Genomic DNA, 26,825 nt, shown 5'->3' on the forward strand with positions numbered 1-26,825 from the left:
ATGGGTGATAGCCAAGCATTGAAACATGGTCCGAGTTCAGAGTCTGGATCTGAAGACACTTTATGTGCAATTTGTTATCTAACTCCAACAGGTTTATGCATGTATATAAAGCATAGAAGGATGAAAAAATAATTTTGACCAACCATTACGTCCTCAGTAGGGATCAAGGCTTTAAACAAAGTAGTTGAACCTATAGAGTCAACACTGGTTCAGGAAACAGAAAACTGAGGATTATCCTTGATGCCTCTCTTTTCCTTAACCTCCCCCACATCTAATCATAGAAGCTCACTTGCTAAACAATCCTCAGGTCCATGCACTTCTCTTTGTCTCCACTGCAAGACCTCTTTGGTCTAAACCAACATCACCTATTTCATGGTTTCCCTACATTTAATCTGGACCCTCTTCAATGCAGTCTGAAAGATTTTTCCAAAATGCAGCTTGATCTGTCATTGGCACTGCTCTATTCCTGCAGCTTAAAAGCTTTAAATAGTCTCCCTTTGTTTCTATGGTAAAGGTCAAAACATTGAGCCAGGTCATTAAGGCACAAAGTTCTTAGTTACCACAGTGTACTTAGTTACCAGGTTTCTTAGTTACCAACAACGGAAATTGATTCTGGCCAATTTAAAGAGCAAAAACATTTATTAAAAGGAGGTTGCCTCTTGGAAGAAATTGACTCTGGCCCATTCAGGCAACAAAGAAATTAAGAAAAAGGATGTGAGCCACCCAGAAGGCTGAGGGCCAAGCTGAGGAAATGGATGCCACAGTTTGCACCGCCAACACCCTGGAAAGCACTGCCCGAGTCATAGCCAGACCTGCCAAGAGGAGAAGAAAATTCTTCACTGTTCTGCTTCTGGCTCCAGATCTAAAAATGGGGTGGGTGTTCTTGATTGGCTGTGAATACACCTAGCCACCTGGAGGTGAGCTTCTATAATGGGAAGCCGGCCAGCCTCCCACCAATACTCCTAAAGTGGGGAATTCCCCAAACACAAGAAGGAGTTTCAAATGCTGAGCAGCCAAAATAAAGAGGAAAAAAAGGAAATCCATTAAGTCCTATGACCTAGGATTTGGCCCTTGCCTCCCCCTCCACCATCATCTCACCCCTTCCCTCTCTATGCTCTGGCTATATGGTCCTTTCTTCAAACACTTCCACTCCAGGGCTCCTCCCTTTACCTACAGTGCTCTCTTCTCCATCAACAGCCCCACTGCACTTTGGTCTAGGCTAATGTATCAGTCCAGGTGCTGTTAGGATGAGTTCAACAAAGGGACCATTTACAGAGATATGGGTCCCACTAAAGGAAGCCAGCCAGCTATGGTAAAGCATCATGGGCTAGCAAGAACAGGAAGCCCTTATCACCCCTCACCTAAAGGAGGAAAGGATGGTGGGTTTTTGGAACCCAGAGGGAATAGCTGTACCCAGCAGCAAAGAAAGAAGTCTGTCTATACTGAGAGGGAGAGAGTAAATAGCCTGACCTTATTCTGCTCCCACCCTCTAACCTCCTGCTCATGCTTCTGATTGGACAAACCCAACCTGAGACCAGAGTTGCCTGTTGATGAAGGCTGTAGAAAAACAGGGTCAGAAAGATGGAAGGTGTATCTGGAAAAAATCCAGAGTAGTCAGTGTCCTTTGTTTTAGATTTTTTAGATTCCTTTGCTTAACAGTATCTATCTCTATTTGTAAATATATAACAATAAGTGGTTTTTAAATTTATTTTTTAACATTTAAAAATTATGGTTAAACTCCTCAAGGTCAGGAATTGTGTTTGTCTTTGCTCACCATTGTTTCCCCCCGGGGAACTAGCAAAGTGCCTGATACATAAAGGGGCCTCAATAACTATTTCTTGAGTTAATGAAAGTATCTTCAATATGCAATATTGTGCTTTCAACAGTCTAATTTTCAAGCCTTTAATAACTAGAATAGGGAAATCATGCCTTCCTACATCCTTGTTAGCCAGGCTCTTTCCCAGTTTCTTCTTTGCCCATCTAGTAAAATGGCCTATAATCACAAAACTTCTGAGGCCCTGCCAAGATTAAATTAAAATTCTAATAATTTATTTTTATTTTGCCCAAACTTTTTCCTGCTCAGTTATTTTTTCTAGGTAATTTATTGAGAGCTCATTCTATGGCATATATGTAGAAAGCTAACTTTCTCAGGCTTCGTGATAACCAGAAAGTTTAAACCACAATGCACAGCACACATTTCAGCTTAAGCCTTTTGCCTTTGTGCTATATTAAAATATCCTTGAAACAGGCATAATGCCATATGATGAATAACATATGGTACACGACAGTCCCTATTCATATATGGAAAATATGCTAATGATATCACGTACAGGAAGTAAAAGTGGAACCAGATTTATTTTTTCTATGTGGGTTTATCTGGATTCAGCATCTAAAAATACTGATTTCTAATGTCACAGAGAGAATGATATGGAAGCTGAACAGAGATGAGTGGTGTGCAAGGTCAGTTACAAAATAATCCACTGGAGGGATATAGGAGTAATCTATGATCTGCCTGGTCAGAGTTAAAGTAATGTTGAGGGCTAAGAAGAGATGTTTAGAGAAGCCCCTGAGCCTTATCAAGGGAGTCTCCCCAGGTGCAAAGAACTCATACCTACCAGCTGTGGGAAACAGACTTGACATCACCTCCCCTCCCCCAATGTTACTTGCACTAGTACATCATCTTGTTTTTACTGGCCAGAGCTCTCTCAGGTCCAATGTCCCCTTTTTATAACAAGCATTTTGTAATGCCTCCTCTGCTTTCCTAAAATGGAATTCATAGGTAATATAATTTACATGAAATATTTTTTAAACCAGTATAATGATCTAACTATAAAATAAAGGATAAATAAAATACACTTAAAATAAAGTGATATATATCCCAGAATGTAAACTCCTAGGCACTCAGAGCTTACCTCTGTGGGTAGAATCACTGTGAATGTAACAACCACAAATGCCTGTCATGTTGCACTGGAGACTCAAACACCATGAGCAGCGTTGTTTTCAAAATAGTGAATGCCTCTTGCATTCCCCAGCAAACAGTGTGCAATCTCCTCTCGGCTTACATAGTAGGTACGTTCCTGGAAAATTCAGTGATCTTAAAAAATATGTCAAAACTACATAAGGGTTCATATAAAATAGAGTTGGGTTCTAGGCACAGATAATTGTAAGTTTTATACATACGTGAAAGTCCTGTGGGACATTCGAAAGTCTCATTCAATTCAAAGAACAATATTTTGATGTGTAAGTTTGTCTGGTACACTGCAGAACATCTCTGGCCCCAGCCCACGGAATGCCAGCACATCCTCCAATCATTTTAACAAGCCAAAATGGGTCAACAAATTTTCAAAATGTCCCAAGGGTATATAGTGTCACCTCTGTTGAGAACTGCTAGGTTGGTGGTTTCAGTAATCAGTTTTCTGACTATGATAGAATCACTGTGATGCTATCAGTATGTGACATTCTAAACCTTCCTTTGGCTGGTAAAATTCTTTCCAGCAGGCCCAGAAACAGTATCCTTCTAACTCAAGAAGAAAAAAAAAAAAAAAAAGCTAAAGCTTATGAGAAGGATACGGGAGCAGCTCATGCAATTGAAGAAAGAGTTGAACAAGAAAGCCCCAGCGTATCACTTAAGATTAAGTTCCATTAAACATGATAGAAAGCAGTGGCTTCATCAAAATAGAATTTTAATTCTCTCACACATAAACTGAGCCTGAAGGGGAGATGTCCAGAGTTGGTATAGCAGCCCTACTTCATGAAGTTCCCTGCAAGCCAGGCTCATTCTACTCACTCTCTACCATCCTTAAGGTGTGGCCCTGGTCCTCATGGTCCAAGATGGCAGCAGAACACATGAAGGGATAAAGAACCAGGCAAATCCCAACTACCTCCTTACAAAGTGTCTCAGAAGCTTCCACAAGACAATTCCACTTACACCTCATTGCCAAAACTTAGTCATATGGCTGTCTAGCTGCAGGAAGGCTGGGAAGGTGTTTATTCTGGGCAGTCCTATGACTATCTGAAAATTCTATTATTAAGAAGAGAAGAGAACAGATATTGGATAACAAAGTAATAATCAGTACCCTGATTGCGGGGAGGAGGAATCAAGACAGCTCTGGGGTCTCAGCTGATGGCATTGTTTGTGCATATTCAATGTGGGCAGCAGCAGGGGTTTATGACCATGCTGCACTGTAATCCAGCTGTGCTCATGGCTATTTAGCTCTCTTTGATGTGGTGGGCTGAATAATGGCTCCTGAAAGATCTATGTAGTAATCCCTGGCACCTGTGAATACATTGCTTTACATGGTAGAAGGAACTTGGAAGATGTAATCAAATTAAGGTTCTTGAGATGGGGAGATTATCCAGGACTATCTGGATGGGCCCACTGTAATCACAAGAGTCTTTATAAAAAGGAGACTGGAGATCAGAGAGAGAGAAAATGTGTCAACAAAAGCAAGAGCCCAGAGGGATGAGAGAAGGGGGCAGTCTCTAGAAGCTGAAAAGAGGTAAGGAAACAGATTCTTACCTGAAGCCTCCAGAAGGATCAGATCTTGGTTTTACACATCCGACATCCAGGGCTATAATAAAATAAATGTGTGTTGTCTTAAACCACTACGTTTGTAGTAATTTGTTACAGCAACAGTGGGAAACTAATATACTTGGTAACTGATTATTCTTCGAACCTGATTCTAAAATCTTCTCAAAAATTTCACAAACCATAAATATGCTCCCATTAAATCCCTTTCCGGCTGTAGCAAAGTTGTTTTCATTGTGTCCAGCAAAGGACCCAGGCTAATACAATCATGGGCCATCCCTCTAGGGGTCACCAATAAGAAAACTCAGCACCATCTGTACTCTTGGTCTCTATTTGTCTCTGCTCTGGAGTCATATTCCCATGAGAGTAAAACCAATTTCCTGATTAGATCACATGCCCATACCTGTGCAGGGGCTGAGTTCCTGTGACTGGCAGCTCCACAGAATCACATGGATTGGAGAAGGGACAGTTCACTCAAAGTAATGATGTAAGTGCTTTTACCAGAGGAAGGAAGAAAATAATGCTGGCCAATCAAAACCGTCATTTTTTTAATTAATTTAGTATTTCAGAGACATAAAAGACATCTTCATATCCATGAGCCAGACTGCCAAAATCAAAAACCAGTAAGGGACTTCCAGTTAAATATGGCAGATAAACTAGATGTATTTGTCTCCTTTTGGGGAGGAGGGGAATCCCACCAAAAAATGGTACAAACCTCAAGAGCAAATAGGAAATGAACATCAGCAGAGGAAAAACAACACATTTTTGAAAGCTAGGAAACAGATGGAAAAATGGTAACAGATATTGTTGAGCAAAAGAAGCTAAACCCTAAATATCCAAAGAGGTGGATACCAAGAAGCAGGCAGACAATTTACCCTGTAGACATTCAGAAAGGTTAAGGACTTAGAAACATGAGTATTTTCTGTGCATAAAAAGAAGCATTTCACGTCTCATCATTAAATGTGAGCAAATAGAGAATTTAATAAAATTCTGTCTAGTAAGTATAAAATATATTTGAACAAATAAATTAGTATACCCTACTTACCTTTGGAGAAAAGTGTTAGATTATTATTAAAATAGAAGTAGATAACCAATGACTACAAGATATTTGAGGAAAACCTCCAGCATCAACAACAAATCCCAGAGAAAACAAAGATAACGCAAGGAACAAAACAAATCTTTATTAAAAATTGTAACTGATATCATTTGAGAGATAAAAGAAGATATTATATTCATGAAACAAGAGAAGGATGGTTGTTTTAAAAACGAAATAATCAGAACAAGAAAAATAAATTAAAATTAAATGGAAATTAAAACTGTGGTCTTGAAATAAACAAAAACATCCAATAAAAGTGTTAGATATAAAAGCAAGGAAATCTCCTAGAAAGTAAAATCAAAAGAAACAAAAGATGGACAATAGGAGGGGGAAAATAAGATGCTTAAAGGATCATTTCAGAATTTCCAACAACTGATTGATAGGATTTCTGGAAAGAGAAAATGGGAGTAAAAACCGATGGGAAGAAATCATCAAATAAATCAAACAAGAAAATAACCCAGGGCTAAAAAGCATGAAATTTAGCCATGCAATTTCAGATTAAAAAAAGTCCACTAAATGCCCAGTCCAATGAATAAAAAAGACTTACCCCAAGTCACATAATAAAATTTCAGGATACTAAGAAAAAACTTAAAATCTCTACAGAGTTGTGGAAGGGGGTAATCACATAAAAAGGATCAGGAATCAGAATAGGCATAAGCTTCTTGATAGCAGTGGAGTTCAGAAAACAATGCCTTTCTGTTCTGAAGGGAAGCTATTTTCATCCTAGAATTCTATTCCTATCTTTAAGTAACAATCACCTTTGAGGGTAAATGTGCAAAGATGTCCATGCACTCCTTCTCAGGAAGCTACTGAAGGATGGGTCCCAGCAAAATGAGGGACCTGACCAAAAGAAGAAAATATGGAAGCTGGGAAACAGGGACCGTCACAAACTAGTAAAGATCGTCAGTCCTGAGATGACAACCTAGGCCTCAAGCAGTCCAGATAGACGCAGGAGGACAGAGATAATCAATAAATTATCTGAAATGTTAAATGTAGTATTGATAAGCATCTGAAAACCTAATGAAACAGTTGGTTAGATTGACAGAAAACTGATAGGATGAAAAACTAGGCAACTCTTAACCCTAAAGAAAACAAAAGTTTGTACAATGAAAGAAAAGTAGTGAAATACACTCACTTGGCTTACCAATGACCAACACGTACATAATAATGTAAATACTAAACATTGAATTAGCTAGAAATTAGGTTAGATTATATTAAGAGGATGGGCGGGGGGGAGAGGATAGGGGAAGGGACGTATATGTGTGTATGGAGTTAATAGATAAAGCCTAAAATTTATAAACCAAGAAATAGCAGTACAGCAGTACTGGAAAACTGCCAAAGAGTTAAAAGCCTCAGCTGTGGGGAGGGAGAGGCACTGCTTTTTTTTTTTTTTTAATATAAGCTTCGTAGTATTATTTAATATTTTTTCTAACCTTGATTTTTTAAAAATTTATACTGCAGGCACCTAACTGGCTCAGTCAGTGGAGTGTGCAACTCTTGATCTCAGGGTTGTGAGTTTGAAAACCATGTTGGGTGTAGAGATTACTTAAAAATAAAATCTAAAAAAATAAAAAATCAAATCCTTATTTTTGTATTTATTTTTTTCTTTTAGAGAGAGAGAGAGTGAGAGTTGGGGAGGGGCATAGAGAATCCCAAGCAGGCTCCGAGCCCAGCACAGAGCCCAACACGGGGCCAATCTCAAGACCCCAAGACCACAACCTGCACTGAAATCAAGAGTTGGACGCTTAACTGACTGAGCCACCCAGGCACTTCTAAAATAAAATCTTTTCAAAAAAATTCATATTGTACTTCCTCTAAAGAAAGGAACCAATGAGAATAAATCCACAGATTATTCATGTTTTAGCTAGTGCATTAATGCCAACACTCCGTTTAATTCAAATTCTCTTCAGAGATTCAACATTTGCTGAGTTTAGAAAAAGCTCATTGCTCCATATGCCCTGTCTCCCTCAAAGACCAGTATTTGAATTTCCAAAGAATTACTCACAATGGGAAAAATGTTCTCTGCTATTTCCCATGTGTGATTAGAGAATATCCCAAAGCATGAAATATTTTAAAATATTTGTTTTCTGAATGTTCATTTATTCTCCATACTTACAACTACACCTCTGTTTGCCGTTTGATAACCAAATGAAAAGCCTCCTTGCTCTGCTCTGCCTTGGCTTGGTTCTCCCTCAATCCCCTGTAAGAGCTTGACTCCATTATATCATTCAGGGCCTTCTCTGCTCTAACTCCTAATTTATGTGAGTAATCCCTACATTTCACTTATAAATTGCCAAAGTATTCTATAAACAAGAGTATTGTATATGTTTTTGCAAACAGCACATACATATACATTAAAGAAGTTTATGAATTCAAAACCTATTAACAATCTAGAGTAAATACACTTTTAGCATAATAAAATGTACCTTCCTGATAGAACAAAGTCTGTCAGTGAATATGTAACAGTAAACAACTATCTCAGAACTGAATTAATCAAACATAGGCTCAATATTCACTTACTTTTTTAAAAAAGTATTCATTTCTAGGGGTGCCTGGGTGGCTCAGTCAGTTGGGCATCTGCCTTTGGCTCAGGTCACGATCTCAGGATCCTGGGATTGAGCCCCAAGTCAAGCTCCCCACTCAGCAGGGAGTATACTTGTCCCTCTACCCCTCCCCTGGCTCATGTGCTTTCTCTCTCTCTCTCTCTCAAAAAAATAAATAAAATCTTAAAAAATATATTCATTTCTATACATGGGCATTTTCTCCTCAAACTGTTTCTAAGTGATAGGTTCTGCCATACTGAGGATAACTTCACAGACCAAAGCCTCTGAGGAACTGTAAAGAAGACATATTCATTAAAATTCAGTATTTATGTTTAAGACTCACTTTAGCTAATTACTGATTTTAAGAAAGCGTTCGAGGAGCAAACAAAACGTTCTCCAGCCATGATTTTTTTAAAGATTTATTTATTTATTTTAGTGGGGGGGGGCAGAGGGAGAGGGAGAGAGAAACTCAAGCAGACTCTGCAGTGATGGTGAAGCCTATCACAGGGCTGGGTCCCATGACCTGAGATCAGATCTGAGCCGAAATCAAGAGTCAGACCAACCAACCATGCCACCCAGGTGTCCCTCTCTGTCCATGATTCTTCACTCACAATTATGATTAGTTAAAAATAAACTCTGGTACTTATATGGATTTTTAGCTAGGAAAAAAAAAAAAAGAGAGAGAGAGAGATGCACAGCTGCAAAACAAAATGTGAAAACAGTAAGAAAAATTTCATCACCAGAAAAACCCCAGGGGCAGGTTGCATAGTTATCTCATGAAATTAATAAAACTAGACAGTGTACTTTATGGTTCAAGTCAAAATTCATCTATCCTCCCCAGGTACCCATATACTTGGGTGAAGGGGAGGACTCACTAGAAAGCTATCTTGCCTGATTTATTTGGATAATAGCTGCAATTTCCATTTAATTTTAATTAATTCTAATTTAATTTTAAGGACAGTTTTGGTAAATTACAGTGTTCCCTTGTTTGTTTGTTTGTTTGTTTGTTTGTTTGTTTGTTTGTTTGTTTTTAGAGAGAGAGAGAAAGAGAGCAAGCAGGGGGAGAGGCAGAGGCAGAGGGAGAGAGAGAATCCTCAAGCGGGCTCCCTGCTGAGCATGGAGCCTGACTCGGGGGCCAATCCCAGGACCCTGAGATCATGACCTGAGCTGGAATCGAGTTACCTCTGAACCTACTGAGCCACTCAGGTGCCCCTGTTACCTTGTATTCTTAATGCAGGAATCAACAGATGATACAGCAGAAAACTGTGAAAGTAAAGGTGAGAGATGGCAACTGAAATGCCTTCAGGAACAACATGCAATATATTTACTACTTTCTGCATCAAAAATCTAGACCCAGATAAGCAGAAATGCTTTTTGGGGAAAATAATAAGTACCTTGAAATCAGAAACTGTCCCAGAAAATCCAGAATGTGCCATTGAAATATGCATCATTATAAACACAGGGAAAGACACAGTTCAGTCAAAGAATACAAAGTCTCATTTTATGCTCACTTAACCACCTAGAATTCAACTTCATGCTTTCATTTTTTAAAAAAGATTTTATTTACCTATTTGAGAGAGAGAGAGCACAAGTGGGGTGAGGGGCAGAGGGAGAAGCAGACTCCCCAGTGAGCAGGGAGCCGGGTGTGGGGCTCAATCCCAGGACTCCGGGATCAAGACCTGAGCCTTAGGCAGACGTGTAACTGACTGAGCCACCCAGGTGCCCCTAACTTCATACTTTCAGCAATTTTTTTAAGGAGAAATATAAATGTAAGTAGTATAGCCAATTATACTTCTGCTACACTTAATGACCATGTGCTCTTGCTAATGGACACGATCTAACCTAAATTTGTCTATTGATGTAGACAAACTTTGGAAAGAATGTATGTTTTGTTTTGTTTCTATCCTTGACCAGGGACAAAGAAGTCAGAAGCATTGCCCATGTTATAAGGCTATGAATGGTGATGTCCTCTCTGTTGCCTATCAGATCAACAAAGACTAGTGGCTTCCCTGGTTCCACTCTCTAATAATAAACTAATCCTTTTCAAAGACGGGCCTCATTCTGCAGTCAAGCTGGTGGAAGAGGGCCAGCTCTTTTTCCTTGCTCTCTGAAGAAACTTCCCAGATGGATATCTCTCTTGAAGTCAGTTACATTAAGCCAAAAAAAGCACACATTTTGGAATCAGAGGGATCTGAATTTAGATTATTTACTAACTTCTCTGAGCTTCTGTTCCTATGTATATAAAATGAGAGAAATAATAATATCTACATTATACATATGGGGGTACTATATCTGAGGGCACTTTATCTACATAATAAGCCTGTGTGTTTATCACAAGACATGTTATAGAATTGTATTTAATTTTAGTTTATGCCCACTCTTTTTCTACTTGACTTCCGAATTAGACTCATGCCTGGAACACTTAGAAGCTTTGTTCTCTCCACCAGACTAGACCTCTGGGTGCATATAATTTGTTGAACAACAGGTGTGCTGAACATATCTTTGGCTATTATGTAATATATGGAGGAAAGAATGGCTAGGAAAATAGGAGTCAGATCTGAGTTCAAATTCAGCCTCTACCAGAACACTAATGTATGTCCTTGGGGAAGTCAGAACCTCTCTGAGCCTTTATTTTTTTTTTCCTTTATAAAATAGAAAAGTACTTTTTCTGCCTACCTAGCAAATATTTTTGAGGTGTTGAAATTGCATAATATAGGTCAAAATTCTTTATAAACAATAGAATGTTATGCAAGTGTTACTGCTTTATTATCATCATTATTATTATAAATAATACTTAATTTTTACAATTCCTGACAGATGATTTAGAAAAAAAGAAATTATCTCATTCAAGAAAAACTAGTTATTGCATAGTCAGCTCTTTCCTATACTGAAGAAAAGCTAAAGTTAGTAAATATTTAAGTAAAGAATACCAGCCAGAGAATTAGAATACAGCTTCCAGTCTAAGTGTGAACACTAACAATTTCTTGAACAAATCTTCCCAATTTATTTAGCTTGGTTTTCTTATCTCCAAAGTAATTCCTACCTCACTTGAGTATTATGAGGACAAATATAGAAAAACAATGGGAAAGATGCCAAGTCCTTTAAACAATTCTCCCATATTCAGATGAGTTTTTTGTTCCTTCCTTCTTTAGCTATGTTGTTGTGAGTAATCATCTCACATTGTTTATACACCTTGTTTTATGAGCAAGACTGCTATCTGATACAGTCATCAGAGATTTATAGATGTGGTTGAGTTAATCAAGGAGATCTTTAAGGAACATTGGAGGTTTGACAAAGCAGGAAAGAATATCCAATGAAAAAAAAAAAAGACAGCTTCTTCAACAAATGGTGTTGGGAAAACTGGACAGCCACATGTAGAAGAATGAAACTGGACCACTTTCTTACACCATAAATAAAACTAAATTCAAAATGGATGAAAGATCTAAATGTGAGACAGGAAACCATCAAAATCCTAGAGGAGAACACAGGCAGCAACCTCTCTGACCTTGGCCGCAGCAACTTCTGACTAGACACATGACTGGGGGCAAGGGAAACAAAAGCAAAAATGAACTATTGGGACTTCATCAAGATAAAAAGTTTCTGCACAGTTAAGGAAACAATCAACAAAACTAAAAGGCAGCCTATGGAGTGGGAGAAGATATTTGCAAATGGCATATCTGATAAAGGGTTACTATCCAAAATCTATAAAGAACTTATCAAACTCAACACCCAAAAACAAAAAATCCGGTCAAGAAATGGACAAAAGGCATGAAAGGACATTTTTCCAAAAAAGACATCCAGATGACTAACAGACACAGGAAAGACATCCAGTTGACTAACAGACACATGCTCAATATCACTCAACATCAGGGAAATACAAATCAAAACCATGAAGAGATACCACCTCACACCTGTCAAAATGGCTAAAATCAACAGCACAAGAAACAACAGGTGTTGGCAAGGATCCAGAGAAAGGGGAATACTTTTGTGCTATTGGTGGGAACGCAAACTGGTGCAGCCACTCTGGAAAACAATATGGAGGTTCCTCAAACAGTTAAAAATAGAACTAACCTACAATCCAGCAATTGTACCACTAGGAATTTACTCAGTGGATAGAAAAATACTGATTCGAAGAGGTCCATGCACCCTGATGTTTATAGCAGCATTATCAACAAGAGCCAAATTATGGAAGGATACCAAATGTCCATCAACTGATGAATGGATAAAGAAGATATGGTATATATATACCAGGGAATATTACTCAGCCATCAAAAAGAATGGAATCTTGCCATTTGCAATAACATGGATGGAGCTAGAGTATATTATGCTAAGCAAAATAAGTCAGTAAGAGAAAGACAAATAGCATATGATTTCACCCATATGTGGAATTTAAGAAGCAAAACAGATGAACATATGGGAGGGGGGAAAAGAGAGAGAGAAACAAACTATAAGAGACTCTTAATGAGAGAACAAACTGAGGGTTGATGGAGGGAAGGGGTGGGGGATGGGTTAGATGGGTGATGGGCATTAAGGAGGGCACTTGTGATGAGCAGTGGGTGTTGTAAGTGATAAATCACTAAATTCTACTCTTGAAACCAATATTGCACTGTATGTTAACTAACTAGAATTTAAATAAAAATTTGAAAAAAAAATAAGGAACATTGGAGGATCTCAGCTTCACTGTTTAATTAGAGCATGGCTAACAAATAATACTGCTATGTTAACAAGACTGTTCAAACCGCAACAAGGTAAAAACCAGAAACTATGCAGAATAAGAGAAACAGACACTCAAGAAATCTAAGGTAAGATCAGTCTGTCAGCAGAATCTTACAAGAGCTTCAAACTTCCTTTTCAGACCCAGGAAATTTTCTTTGAAAGAAAAAGTTAGATAGGGTACCTGGCTGGCTTGGTCAGTAGAGTATGTGACTCTTAATCTCAGGTTTGTGAGTTTGAGCCCCACGTGGAGCCTACTTAAAATTTTTTTAAAAAAATCTTTTTAAAGAAAACATTAGAAATGCATTATTGGCAGGAATCAAAAAGAAGAAAAGGAAGAATCCCCTCCTTTTTTCATGTTAAAACATGCCTCTAACTTAGAAACTATATGGCTACTATGCCATTTTTAAGTGTCAAGCTCAATGAAAAAAAGCCTTATTTTCCTCAGTATAAGTAATACCGTTTCCACAATAACTCCTCTTATTCCACCATAGACAGAAGTCTGACAAAAGTTTAGAACATTTACCAGCTCAGGTTATGACATGTACTCAGCAGCTGTCCCTTCACCATACAGGAAACTCCCTCTCTCAGAACTCTACCTTGAGCTACAAGCCAGGACTTAGGGCCTGGGGCCTGAGTACAGTTAGGGTTTCTCTACCAACTGGATCCTCTACCCAGAGAGCCTGGGTCAGTATTACCATCGAGTTTCCTGACAGGAAATCACTTTCTTCTCTTTCTTGAAATGAGATTTAACAAAAGACCAAGAACACCTGTGCCCTCTCCCAGTGAGAACAGATTTTAATTAGTCATAGTCAAATCAAGAGCAGGAACCACAGGATAATTTAAACAGGTGAAGCTTAATATAAAGTATTATTGAGCAATGATAGGAGAGTAATTATAAAGATGGAAGAAGAGCTCTTATAAGGGATAATGAATAACCAAGGGAAAGAACCAAAAAAAGAAAAACTTGGAGGAGGTCAAACTTCAAAGCTCATTGAAGAAGGTGTGATCACAGCCCTCTTGATGGCAGAGAATCTGCCTAGGCCAGAGATGGCGCAGAGTTGCCAGGAAAGCAGAAACAACCCTCTGGGCACGGGCCAGCTAGAGCTAGTGGGCAGGCTGGGTGCACAAAGGGAAACAGGTACAGAGAGAGGCAGAGAGCAGAGGGCCACTGCAGGTATGAGGCCTGGAAGGCAAAGTGTCCATGTCAGGACACAGGTGAGGCAAAGCTAATGAGGGGTGAGGGAGGTGTGCACAGAGGGGGTTGGGCTGCCTCTGTGGGTGCTGTGGGGGCTGGCTGCGACCTGCAGAAGCTTCCCTCTGCAAGAACCTAGCACACCTCTGCATAGGGCTTGGACCAGAGCAGCTTGGAGCCACTGAATAGGACAAAGTCTGAACATCCAGCTCACTAGACAGGCAGCCTAATAGGGCCCCCAGTATGCCATGCAGAGCAACAACTGGGACTGGGGTAAAGGCTGTGCTGTCTGGGGCTCCCAGCCACACCACTGCTATTTAAGACAGGAGCTGAAGATAAACCCAGTTCTCCTTCAATGTCTCTCTCTCTCTCTCTAGCGCCCTCTACCGACAAAATATTGAGACAGCTGCCAAAGTAAAAATATTTAAAGGGCCCAGACCCATTTTAACAGATAAGTCCATGAAGGGAACGGAGAAGCAATAAATTGATAACCAGCACGTTCTCTGGCCGAAGACCTCCATACAGTCAGACCTCCACAGTTAATTGCTCTCTCTGATGTCCTCTAGAATTTATCTTGTCCCCATGTGGCACCTGCTTCCATCAACTTCCCAGTAACTCTCATCTAACCCATCCTTCCAGCCATTTTCAATGGATATTCAGATATAGCTCTACTGCCTCATAATTGTGAGTCAATGGAGCCCCTGGTGGAGGATACGGTATTGCACAACTCTTTAAAGGAATTTGATAGCGCAATCAAAAGTTGAATTAGAGATTAGGCAATTTTTAGAGTGATGGGATTGTTCTACATAGCACTGGAGTGGTATATACATAACTCTGCATTTTTTCAGAACACATAGAACTGTATATTAGAAAGAATGAACTTTAATGTATGCAAATTTTAAAAAAATCAACCAGGATATTAAAGGATCCTAGGATGGAATGCAGACTGTGGAAATGAATCTAACTGTATTACAAATGCACGACATAACCTTTCTGAAAGGGGAAGGAGCTGATCTAACATAACTTTGGAAAATGGTATCTTGATTGGAAACTATAAAGCTAAAGATGAAAAGAATTGTATATAAACACTGTGCTCTGGTCTGAAAATTGGTTTCTTACAGGAATACAAGTTAAGAATTCTGAAAGTACTTCATGTCTATTCTAGGGCTGGAAAAATTGTTTTTGAAAATAGATAACAGGAACCAGGTTCCTCACAGCTAAAGGAAAAAGTTACAAATAAACAAGGGGAGAGGCTAGAATAAATCCTGTGATACAAAGTCAGAGTTGAGGATATCAGTATGACCTTATGTTTAAGATAATATGCAATGGATAGATAGGTGGGTAAATAGATAGATAATTATAGATATGTGTATATACATAGGAATGCATGCATACATTTCCTAGCTCTGTCCACTGAGAAAGTCTAAAAGAAGTGTCTTCCCTCCCTGCCAGTGAACACACCTGTGTCCAGATCTTGGTTTCGAAAAACTATTCTCCAATAGAAAAAAACCAGAGCTCTTTGGAGAGATGGCTGATTCTAGGGCTTAGGCAGGGAAAATATAAGATGAGCTTGGAGAAAAGTTAAGTATAGTGCCAGAAAGTAAGGAAGTGCTCAGACAACAAAAGGGACACATGAGCCAATCTGAAAGAGCTCCTAAATGCCAAAGCTGAAAAAATTTGAACAAGAGTGTGATTCTGAGATGTGGAGATGAATTTTTAAAATGCATGTATCATTACAAGAGTGGAAAGTGGCTGTTTTTAAGGAGTAAGAAGCAGCAGAGGAGCAGGGACCGTTGTTTGTTGTCAAACACCTTCGAAGATAATTTGACACTTTAAACCATGTCCATATTGGCTTAAATAGCTTGGAAAGGGGAGAAAAGCACATTAAAAAAATAAGAAGAATGTGGGGCTAACAAGGGAGGATTTTGACAAGAGAGGGTTTGTTGGTTGGTTGGTTTGGTTTCTCTGTTTTATTAAAATGAAAGACACTTAGTGAGTTTATATGTGGATAGAAAGCCAACAGAGGGAAAGGATACAACTGCGTGGAACAGAGAAACCACTTATAAAGGCAAATATCTGAGGAGGTGAGGCAATCTCACAGTTTGCTGGGAAGATTTACAAAGGACCAGGGACAGCACTAAGTTCACTATTTCTAACCTATCCCTGGACAGAGACTGACACATCTACAATCTCAGGAAACCTCTGTCCTGGTCCCTCTTGCTTCTTGCTGAGCCCTGTGTTGCACCCACCCTTGCCTGGTGTGGCGTGCATCTCATAAGCGGCAAAGGTGCACTCCCTGGCAATTTCGGAGGCAAGTCTGTCACTTCCTTTTGTAAGTGTTGAAACTAATTATAAAGATATGGCCATGATTCTCCATATTTAGGCACTGAAGTCCTCTAAGAAAATGCAATATATGTGAATGTACTTACTGCCACTGAAGTTGTACACTTAAAAATGGTTGTGATGGGTGGCTTAGTCGGTTAAGCATCCGACTCTCGGTTTCGGCTCAGGTCCTGGTCTGAGGGTCATGAGATTGAGCCCCACCTCAGCCTCTGCGCTCAGCATGGAGTCTGCTTAAGACTCTCTCCCTCTGCCCCCAACCCCACAATAAATAAATAAATCTTTAAAAAAAAAATGGTTATGATGGGGAGCCCTTGGCTGACTCACTCAGTAGAGCATGCGACTCTTTATCTCAGGGTCATGAGTTTGAGCTCCACATTGGGTGTAGAGATTACTTAAATAAACAAACAAATCTTTTTTAAAAAATGGTTGTGATGGCAAATTTTATGTTATAGGTTCTACTACAATAAAAAAAGGCTTTTTTTTTTTTAAGTAACATACAAAATTAGGGAGAGTCATCCCTAAATCCCTAATGCTGCATGTGTCAGATTATATTTAGTGATGGAGTAAAGCCCAGGTTAAAATGTATAGAAAGAGGTGGGAGACAATTTTACCTTCACATGCAACTGTGGAACTAGCCTTGGTTGGGAGAAAAAAGTCACTTCCCACATTACATGAGCAATTTTGTCTTCCTAGCAATTGAAGAGTTTTCTTCCAAAACTATGACTCACCTCTTTGGAGGAAAATTCCTTATCACAGTATGGTAGCCGAGGTATTTTCACTAAATGGCATAGTCATGGCATATTTAATACATTAAAACCTTTTTTAAAAAATCCATTTCACACTTAAAAAATTTGTTCTAAACTTCAGAAATAATTTTAAAAGGACATGCACTGCCAAAGACTACTTTTAATTATAGTAATAAGCAAGAAATTAATAGGGGGCATTTAGTCAAATGGAAGAAAATCCTTCCACTCAGCCTTACTTCCACATTTCATTCCTCACTTAGCCCAAATCCTATTCTAATATAATACAATCAATTTGTTCATGACAAGGTGATAATTAATATGTAGTCCTAGCAAAATGGGTCCGGTGGTTTTTTTGATTTGCACCTTCTTTGGTTGAGAACATTGCATTAAATAACTGTATGGCAAATAAAATGACTTGGCAGGCCCACGCAGCAAAGGAAGTATTTTCAACAGCAAGTTGCCTTTATATGGGCATATTTCTACATTCTAAAATAATGTCTCCATTATCTTGGTTAGAGTTCAACTCTTTAAATCTATAAGAAATATGCAATGCATGAGTGTGTGTGATGATTCACAGATCTGAAATAACACCTACTCTTCTTCGGTTCTGGCACAAAATGTGTCAGTGAAGCCTGCAATTAAGAAAATTATCTTAGCCTGTCTTGCCACAGGGATGGTGACATCAATACACACACCCAGAGAAGAAATGTGTTAGTAAAAATGAATTTAGAAAACAATTCTACACCAGCACTGCTTGGTGCCTTGATGCCTTTGCAGTGTCATCCAGATCTTTGTCATTGATAACACTAATACTATTTACTGAATACTGCTATATTGGTTTTTTGTCTTCACAACCTATTGCTTCTTTTAGCCTTCCTTTAGTCTTCTGGGAGATAGTTACCATTATGGTTCCTATTTTACAGATTGAGAGAGGTTGAAAAAGTTGCCCGAGATCATAAATCTAGCTAGTGGTAGAGCTTGGATTTGAACCCAGGTCTCTCAGACTCAGATGTTCTCTCTCTTCACAAGGATTGGCTACAGAATTTGAAGGGCCAGTGTAAAATGAAAATGTGGGGGCCCTTGTTCAAAAATGGTTAATAATCTCAGGATGGCGACAGCAGAACATTAAACCAAGTGTGGGGCCCTTGTAAACACAGGTTACATACCCATGAAGCTGACCCTCCTCTTAACCACATCACTTCCCTCCATCGAGCCCTTCATCTCCATACCTTGACCTCATTCAGCAAATATTTGGTCCAAGCCACAACTCCACTGTAAGGGGTCTTGGCGTAGATTCATGAGAGACCATGTTGAGTCTGGAACCAAACAACATTTATTTCTCAGTCAATCCTTTTACCTCCTGAGATTTCACATCATGCTCAACAGCAGAAAGTATCCCATAATTTCATAAGTTTTGACTCCAAGCCTTCTCTTCGGTGGTCCCTAAGACCTTCCTTTTAGTCTGTTTCTCTCTTTAGAAAATCATTTTGCCATTTTAAGCACATAACATTGTGGTGTCATGCACTGCTCCTTCCTACTGTGATTATTTGCAGCTGCTTCAACCTAACAATGGGAAAAGGCCTCAGATCCTTATAATTGTAGGGTCCTGATTAATGAACACTTTGCCTCTCTGGATCTTTTGAAGATCTTTCCAAACCTTTCACTTGGCACCTTCATTCAAGTGGAATGTCTGGAGCTTGGTGGATGACATGTTTTAGTGTAAACCTTCACACACATCCTGAGCACACATCCTGAGAATAAAGGAAGTCTGTTTGCAGTGTGTATGGAGTAACTGGGACATGTACTTTACATTTCCAGGAACAGGAGTAGGTTGTGTGTGCTTATCTGGGGTGGGGAGAGTTTGGGACTGGAAGGCTAGAAGACAGAGAAGGCATGATCTCCACCCCTGGCGAGGATATCCTTAATTTGATGCTTAACCCCAGACTGTCTCATCCTCACATACCTACCTGTACTGTGATTTCCTTTTCCACAAGAAGCTTTGGCTGTTCCTATCTTTAATTTCTTCCTAATATGGGGTAAGGCAGGTGGAACCACAGACAGCCCCCAATTGAAACTCTTCATACTTTAGAATTTAAATGTGGACTCCTGAGATGGATGCCTCCCTACCTCTTAGGCCTAAGGGTAGATGAGCTTATAGATAATTTCTGAATTTGCCCGGAAAGGATAAGGCACAACCAAATATCTAGAACAGTAGTTCTCAGTCATAAAAGAATACTTTTACAATGAAACATCTCCTTCGGGGGTGCCTGGGTGGCTCAGTCAGTTAAGCGTCTGCCTTCGGCTCAGGTCACGATCCCAGCGTCCTGGGATCGAGCCCCGAGTGGGGTTCCCTGCTCAGCTCAGCAAGGATCCTGCTTCTCCTTCTCCCTCTACCTGCTGCTCCCCCCCTCCTTGTGCTCTATCAAATGAATAAATAAAATCTGAAAAAAAGAAAGAGAGAAAGAAAGAAAGAAGAAAGATCTCCTTCACTGTCCTGAAATGAAATTCATATATAACTTACTAAAACACAGAAAACCTTTTTTAAATTAACATAATGCTCTATGTGCAACAAAAAGAAATAAAATTAGAGTTGTGGTCTATGTTCAAATAACTGTAAGTAGGTTTTTCATCCACATCAATGCCCTGAAGGATGTGTGAAAGATAGGCAGGATAATTTCTTTGTTCTATGGCACTGTTCCACACATCTGTCAAGCCTGGCTCCCAGCCACCAAATACCAGTTAGCATGGCTTCAATCATCATGATAACCAAAAATGCACCCACAATTCCCAGAACATCTCCTAAATGGTGGTACTGCCCCTGTTGGGAACCACTGGTCTGAGTAGGAGTGCCTGTGTATTGAATTCCTTTGGATTCTGCCTTGGTTAGGATTTCCAGGTAACAGGACAAGATATACTTGCCACACTCCCAGGTTAAGCATTCCAGGGCTTGGCAAGCCTGAACTCAGCAAACACACATCTTCTATTTGCACACAACTATTTTTAGGCCACTAGTTTTAATATAGCGCACACATACTCTGTATTCACCAAGGTCCCTGACCACAAAGAGTAACAAGGCTTTGGCCAGGGAGGGGCCATGCTATATATGTAGAATGAAGGAGAAAGAACATTTCATTTTGTGCCATATTTAAGATTTAGGGAGATGAAAAATGATGGGTGTGTCAATGGTGGATGGCTAAGAAAGGCTGCTTGGCCCTCTCTAACCCTGAGCTTAGATTAAAGGAGACTGCACCGTAAATATTTTTTCCATGGCTAAAGACAGCTACTAATATTTGCCTCTCTTTCTGCCTGCTGAAGTCAAAATTGAAGCCAAACAGGGACCCAAAGGGAATAAGAGTCCCCTCATCATCATGCCCCTGATACACAGTCCTAATTAGGATCAATCCAAATATTTATCAGGCACATATAAAGATGCGGAGTTCTGGCAAAAAAAAAAAAAAAAAAAGTTGTGTGTTCATGGAAACTTCTGTGAGTCACTCTCCAGCATTTGCCAGAGGTCAGTGTTTTGCTGCCAGAAAAAGCTAATATTTGAATAAAAGATGAGTTCTAAACAATCTAAGGGAAAACTTAAATAGCAAACTCCCTCTCCACTGCGACCTATGACATAACATTTGCCCCTCTTCAATTATTCTTACCCAAGAGCATGTTTACTAGCTTAACCCCAAGCCTGGTTTCTGGATTGTACAGTTCTTATGTGGGTCATTAAGAATCAAGTGTGTTAAATCAATGGATGAAGAGAAAAAACTTATTCCAAATGGGGAAACAGTTCATTCATTCGTGTATGCATTCATTCAATTCCTTACTCAGCTTAAAATCACTTATATTACATTGCATGTGCCCTCAGCTCCCTTGATCCCTGCCACACTTTGAGATATTCATTTGGTTGAACAAGGACCCTTGTTAAAGGCACTGTTCCCCATAGTGCCTACTGTGCATGCTAAATGTGGCTGGCAAAGAACCAAACCATGCTGAGATCCCGCATTAAATTATGATCATAAACCACAAGTAGGCCCTAATGCTACCAGCAATCATACTGTTTTCCTGGTCCTTTTATTCTCCCACTCTCCCAGGAGATATTTTATACCTTCTCTGTTCTGCAAACCTCAAATACCCACACACCACCCATTTTCATTCTGTCAATAGCCTTGCTTCTGGTTTCACTAAGGAGGTAGAATGAATCAGAAAAGAGCCCCCACAAACACCCACCACCTGCATCAGGGCCATGTCCTGGGCTTCCTTCCCATGGCTATAGATGAACACTGTGTGCCCCTAGAAAAGTCCACTTTCTCCACTTGTAGACTAGCTACCACTCACTCTCACCTACTCAAGGACATCACTCCAATAATTATCTTCTCAATTCTGCCTTTTTTACTGGATCATTTCCATCAATCTATGGACATTATTTTCCCACCTTTGAAAAACCCTCTCTTAACCCCACTTCCTCCTCCAGCTACTACCTCCATTTCTTTCTTTCTACAGGTTGTCTATATTCACCATCTCCAATATCTTCCTTTCCATTCTCTCTTTTTTCTAAAGACTTTCTTTCTTTCTTTCTTTCTTTGTTTGTTTACTTACTTACTTATTTAAGAGAGAGAGAAAAAAAAGAGAAAAAAAAGTCTGACACTAAGAGAGAGAGAGAAAGAGAATGTGAGCGGGGATAGAGGCAGAGGGAGAGGGACAGGAAGAGGGAAAGAATCCCAACCAGACTCCATGCTGAGCATGGAGCCTGATGCAGGGCTCAGTCCCATGACCCTGAGATCCTGACCTGAGCCAAAACCAAGAGTCAGACTCTTAATCCACTGAGCCACCCAGGTGCCCCCTCAGTTCTCTCTTAAACCTAATCCAAAAAGATATTTATCTAATCTACTTCAACTAAATTGCTCTTATCAAGGTCACCTTGACTTCCCTGTGGCTATATCCAATGGCCAAGTCTTAATCTTCATCTTACTTGATAGCAGAATATGATCTCTCCTCCTTGAATCACTTTCCACTTGGCTTTTGGATGCACTTACCTGGTCCTCCTCTTACCTATCTGGCTTCTCCCCCTCATTCTTCTTTCTTAGATTCTCTTCATCTTTCTGATTTCCAAAACTTGGAGTATTCCAAGATTCAGTCCTTGGACCTCTTCTCTTTTCTATCTTCACTCACTTATTTGGTCTCATCCAGTCTCATGGCTTTAAATACCATTTATTATATGCTGTGTTCAGCCTGCATTCCTCCCCTGAACTCCAGACTCACATATCCAACTGCCTCAATATCTCCACTGGGATGACTAACAGACATCTCAAATTTAACAAGTCCAAAACTGAACTCCTGATCTCTTACTGCTGCCCCACCACCAAACTCTATTTCTCTTCTACCTTTCTCCAGTTCTCAGGCCAAAACCTTGAGGTCATCCTTGATGCCTCGCTTTCTCTCACACGCTGGATCTGATCTGTGAGCTTAACCTTCAACCTGTGTCCAGAATGTGACCACTTCTTACTATTTTCACTACTACCAATGGTACCACTCACCTAAATTAGTGCAGGAGTTTCCCAACTAGTCTCCCAGCTTCTATTTTTGACACTTTTCAGACTCTTCTCAAAGCAGAAGCCAGTGATATTGATAAAACACAAATCAAAGAGGGTCACTCCTCTGCTCAAAAACCCTCCAATGATGTTTTTAGCAAAAGCTCAATTCCTAAAATTCCTTTAAAGCCCTACATGCTCTGTTCCCTGCCCATTCCTTCTTGAACTATATCCCTTGCTTTTTCATCCTTGCCTATCCCATTCTTGCAGCACTCTCCCCACCTTTTGCTGTTCCTTGACCTTCCCAGACACCCCCAGACCTTTGTATTCACTGTTCCTGGGATGTTCTTCCTTCAGACATGACTCACTCACCTCCCTCCCTCAGAGGCTACCTTCTCAGTGAGCCCTTCCCTGTTTACCCATTCACAATTGTTCATTTATGTATCAACTTGACTAGACCACGGGGTACCCAGGCGTTTGGTCAAATGTTATTCTGACATTTGATGTATGGATGTATCTGTGAGGATGTTTCTGGATGAGATGAACCTCTGAATCAGTAGATTGAGTAAAGCAGATTGCCCTCCCAAAATATGGAGGGGTGTCATCCTATTAATTAAAGACCTGAATAGAACAAAAAGGCTGGAGTAAGAGGGAACTTTGCCTGCCTGACTGTGAAATTAATTTTCTGTCCTTGGACTGGAACTTACATCATTAGCACTCCTGCTTCTCAAGTCTTCAGACTTAGACTGGAACCACACTACTGGCTCTGCTGGTTCTCTAGCTTACTGACTACATATCTTGGAACTTCTCTGCCTCCATAATCATGTGAGCCAATTCCTTATAATAATCTACTTTATATATAGAAGAAGAAGAATAAAGTCTATTGTTTCTATCTCTCTGGAGAACCATGACTAATGTATCATCTAAATCACACCTCCTGGGGTACCTGGCTGGCTCAGTTGGAAGAGCATGGGACTCTTGATCTTGGGGTTGTGAGTTCAAGCCCCATGTTGAGTGTAGAGATTACTTAAAAATAAAATCTTAAAAAAATAAAATAAAATAAAATCACAACTCCCAACCATTCCACCATGTGAGGACACAGAAGGGCCCAGGTATGAACCAGGAAATGGGTCTTCATCAGCCACCCCACTGAATCTGCTGGCTTCTGATCTTAGACTTCCAGCCTCCAGAACTGTGAGAAATAAATTTCCATTGTTTACAAGCTAAAAATAAAATAAAATAAAATTACAACTCCTAAGTACCTCCCTTTTACCTTCCCTGCTTTATTTCTGTAAAATTTATTGCCATCTACCAGAACATAGATTTATTTTACTTACCCCCCCCTCTTTTTTTTTTTTTGCCTATATCTACCACCAGAATATGAGTTCCACAAGGGAAGGGTTTATGTCAACTTCATTGATTGCTGTATCCTAGCACCTAAAAGAATACCTGAGATATATGGGGTATTGGATAAATATTTACTGAATGAATGAATGCCTACCCTATGCAAAACATCAGCTTTGGGAGCTAGTGAGAGAGAGATGAGTAAAGCTAAATTACATAACACTATACTTTGGGTTCCTCATTTATAAAATGGGGGTAATATTTCATGAAGTCCTCATATCTCATAGGACTGTTATGGGAATTAAATGACTGAATATTTATGCAATGTTTGGAATAGTGCCTGGTATAGTACTACAGTAAGTGCTATACTAACTAAGTTTACATATACATATATCCCTGCCCTCAAAAAGCTTGCATATAATAGAGTGGACATATGTAAAAAGTCCAGGGTATGCAGGGCACTTGGTTGGTTCAGTCAGTTAAGCATCCAACTCTTGATTTTCTCTCAGGTCATGATCTCAGGGTTGTAAGATTGAGCCCCGCGTGGAGCCCCACATTGGCTCCATCCTCAGCCGGGAGTCGGCTTGAGGATTCTCTCCCTCTCCCTCTGCCCTCCCTCCTGCTCTCTCTCTCTCTCTCTCTCTAAAATAAATAAATAAATCTTAAAAAAAAAAGTACAGAGTGTGCAGTGTGTGCACAGAAGATGGAAAGGGTCAATTTCCCCTTAGGGCCAAGGAAGCCTTCACAGAGAAAGTGATATTTAATGTGAATCTTGGAAGATGAACAGGTGTTTACTAGGCCAATAAGAAGGGCATTTTAGGCTGAGAACACAGAGTAAATGGTTGAAGAAGGAGGCTCAGAAGTTAAGAATAAATCTGACCTCCCACCTTCCAGGAAGTGATGATCCGGAGTTGTCTCAATAAATCCAGCTTGTTTTTCCTACTTTATGCTTTAATTTCTTTATTATGTAAGGGAAGGCATTGGTAACACTGAATATTAAGTTGTAGAGAAAATTTTGGAGATTGTTACACCCTGGGGAAATGTTTACCCCAATCTGTTTAATGCACTTGATGAAAAGAATCTGCTAACTCTATTTTTTTTTAAGATTTTATTTATTTATTTGAGAGAGAGAGCATGAGAGGGTAGAGGTCAGAGGGAGAAGCAGACTCACCGTTGAGCAGGGAGCATGATGTGGGACTCTATCCTGGGACTCCAGGATCATGACCTGAGCTGAAGGCAGTTGCTTAACCAACTGAGCCACCCAGGCATCCCAGAACCTGCTAACTCTAAGTCACCTTAATATTCTTGAAAGAATCTTCAGGTTTCTTATAATAATTAATATTTCTAACATCTTATCTGCTGATAATGATCACTGATAACCATTTTGCTTAAAAGTGTTACATTAGAATTCATTTGTTTAAAAAGCATTCTGATTTAGGGCCACCTGGGTGGCTCAGTCAGTTAAGTATCTGCCTTCAGCTCTGGTCATGATCCTGAGGTCCTGGGATCGAGCCTTGCATCAGGCTCCCTGCTCAGCGGGGAGTCTGCCTCTCCCTCTTCCTCTGCCATTCCCCTGCTTGGGCTCTCTCTCTCTCTCTGTCAAATAAATAAAATCTTTTAAAAAAAAATTCTGATTTCAATTTTACCGTACATTTTATTCATTTATTTCATTAGTTAACTAAAAGTAGGCTTTACTTATTGTCACAATGTCAGAATATTATCAGTACTTATTTTAAGAATAAAACAACCCTAATGTCTATTAAAATATCTTCCAAGAGACTTTTTTTCTATGTTAAAAAATATTACATAGAAACATTACTTCACATACCTTTGACTAAGTCCTTTCTTTTTTTTTTAAAGGCTCAACCTCACAACCTTAAGATCAAGAGTTGTAAGCTCCGACTGAGCTGAATGATCTAGAAATCAGTGAAGAAAGACCTCTAGAAGCTAAAAAGGGCAAGGAAATACATTTCCCTCTGAAGCCTCTAGGAGAAATACAACATTGCTGACACCTTGATTCCAACTCAGTAAGACTCAATGTGGACTCTTGACCTCCAGAACTGTGATAGAATAAATTTGCAATATTTTAAGCCATTAAGTTGTGATAATTCATTATAGTACCAAAAGGAAATTAATACTGACTCTGAGGCATCTGTATTAGTTAAAATTAGATTCAGCTATAAGTGGTAGAATTCCTCAAATATCTGTAGCTTGAACAAGGTATATTTGAACGAGTTATGATCTCTCTTTAAAATAAGTCCAGATTCAACAAATCAAGACTTATATAGCAAATCCACCATTACCCAGGCTCCCTCTATCTTGTTGCTCTGCCACCCTCAAGATATGGTTTCAACACCATGGTTCAAGATAGCTGCTCAATCTCCAGCCATCACATACACATTCTAACCAAAAGGAAGAAAGAGAAAGCAGAGGAAAGCATACCCTTTCCTTATTAAAAAAAAAAAAAAAAAAAAAAAAAAAAAAAACTTTTTGAGAATTGTACACACGATGCAGCTTGCATCTCCTAAACAAACACTTGGTCATATAGCCACACCTGATTTCAAAAGATGCTGGGAAATATAGTCTTTATTCTGGGTGAGCTAGTGCCCAGTGAAAAATAAAAGGTCCTATTCCTAGGAGAAAAGGAGGGAAGAAATAATAAGAACTACTTATAATAACTGTCACAGCATCAATCTCAGTTGAGATTACAAGAAGAATCAAAATCCTCAATAATCCATTAGCTGTCACCCCTGCACCCATCTTCATTAAAACCAGACACATTCAAGCTAAGA

The 26,825-nt window shown here is 39.5% G+C and overlaps 1 protein-coding gene across 7 annotated transcripts in view; it reads right to left on the bottom strand.

The window, feature by feature from the left end:
• Positions 1–26,825, bottom strand: part of LOC144379232 (uncharacterized) — a 97,940-nt gene that overhangs the window by 31,365 nt on the left and 39,750 nt on the right. For 4 of the 7 annotated variants that reach the window (XR_013441825.1, XR_013441826.1, XM_078056559.1 and 1 more), the window contains 3 exons: positions 18,394–18,480; positions 4,520–4,571; positions 2,913–3,077 (listed from right to left, as the gene is read on the bottom strand). Coding sequence is in view for 5 of the 7 variants with exons in the window: in XM_078056559.1 (XP_077912685.1) it covers positions 2,913–2,961 (49 nt within the window). In the remaining 2 variants the exon portion in view is untranslated. The remainder of the gene's footprint in view (positions 1–2,912; positions 3,078–4,519; positions 4,572–18,393; positions 18,481–26,825) is intronic. The other 3 variants (XM_078056557.1, XM_078056556.1, XM_078056558.1) reach the window with 3 other exon arrangements.

The sequence above is a fragment of the Halichoerus grypus genome, chromosome 10 (genome assembly GCF_964656455.1).
Source record: "Halichoerus grypus chromosome 10, mHalGry1.hap1.1, whole genome shotgun sequence".
NCBI lineage: Eukaryota > Metazoa > Chordata > Mammalia > Carnivora > Phocidae > Halichoerus > Halichoerus grypus.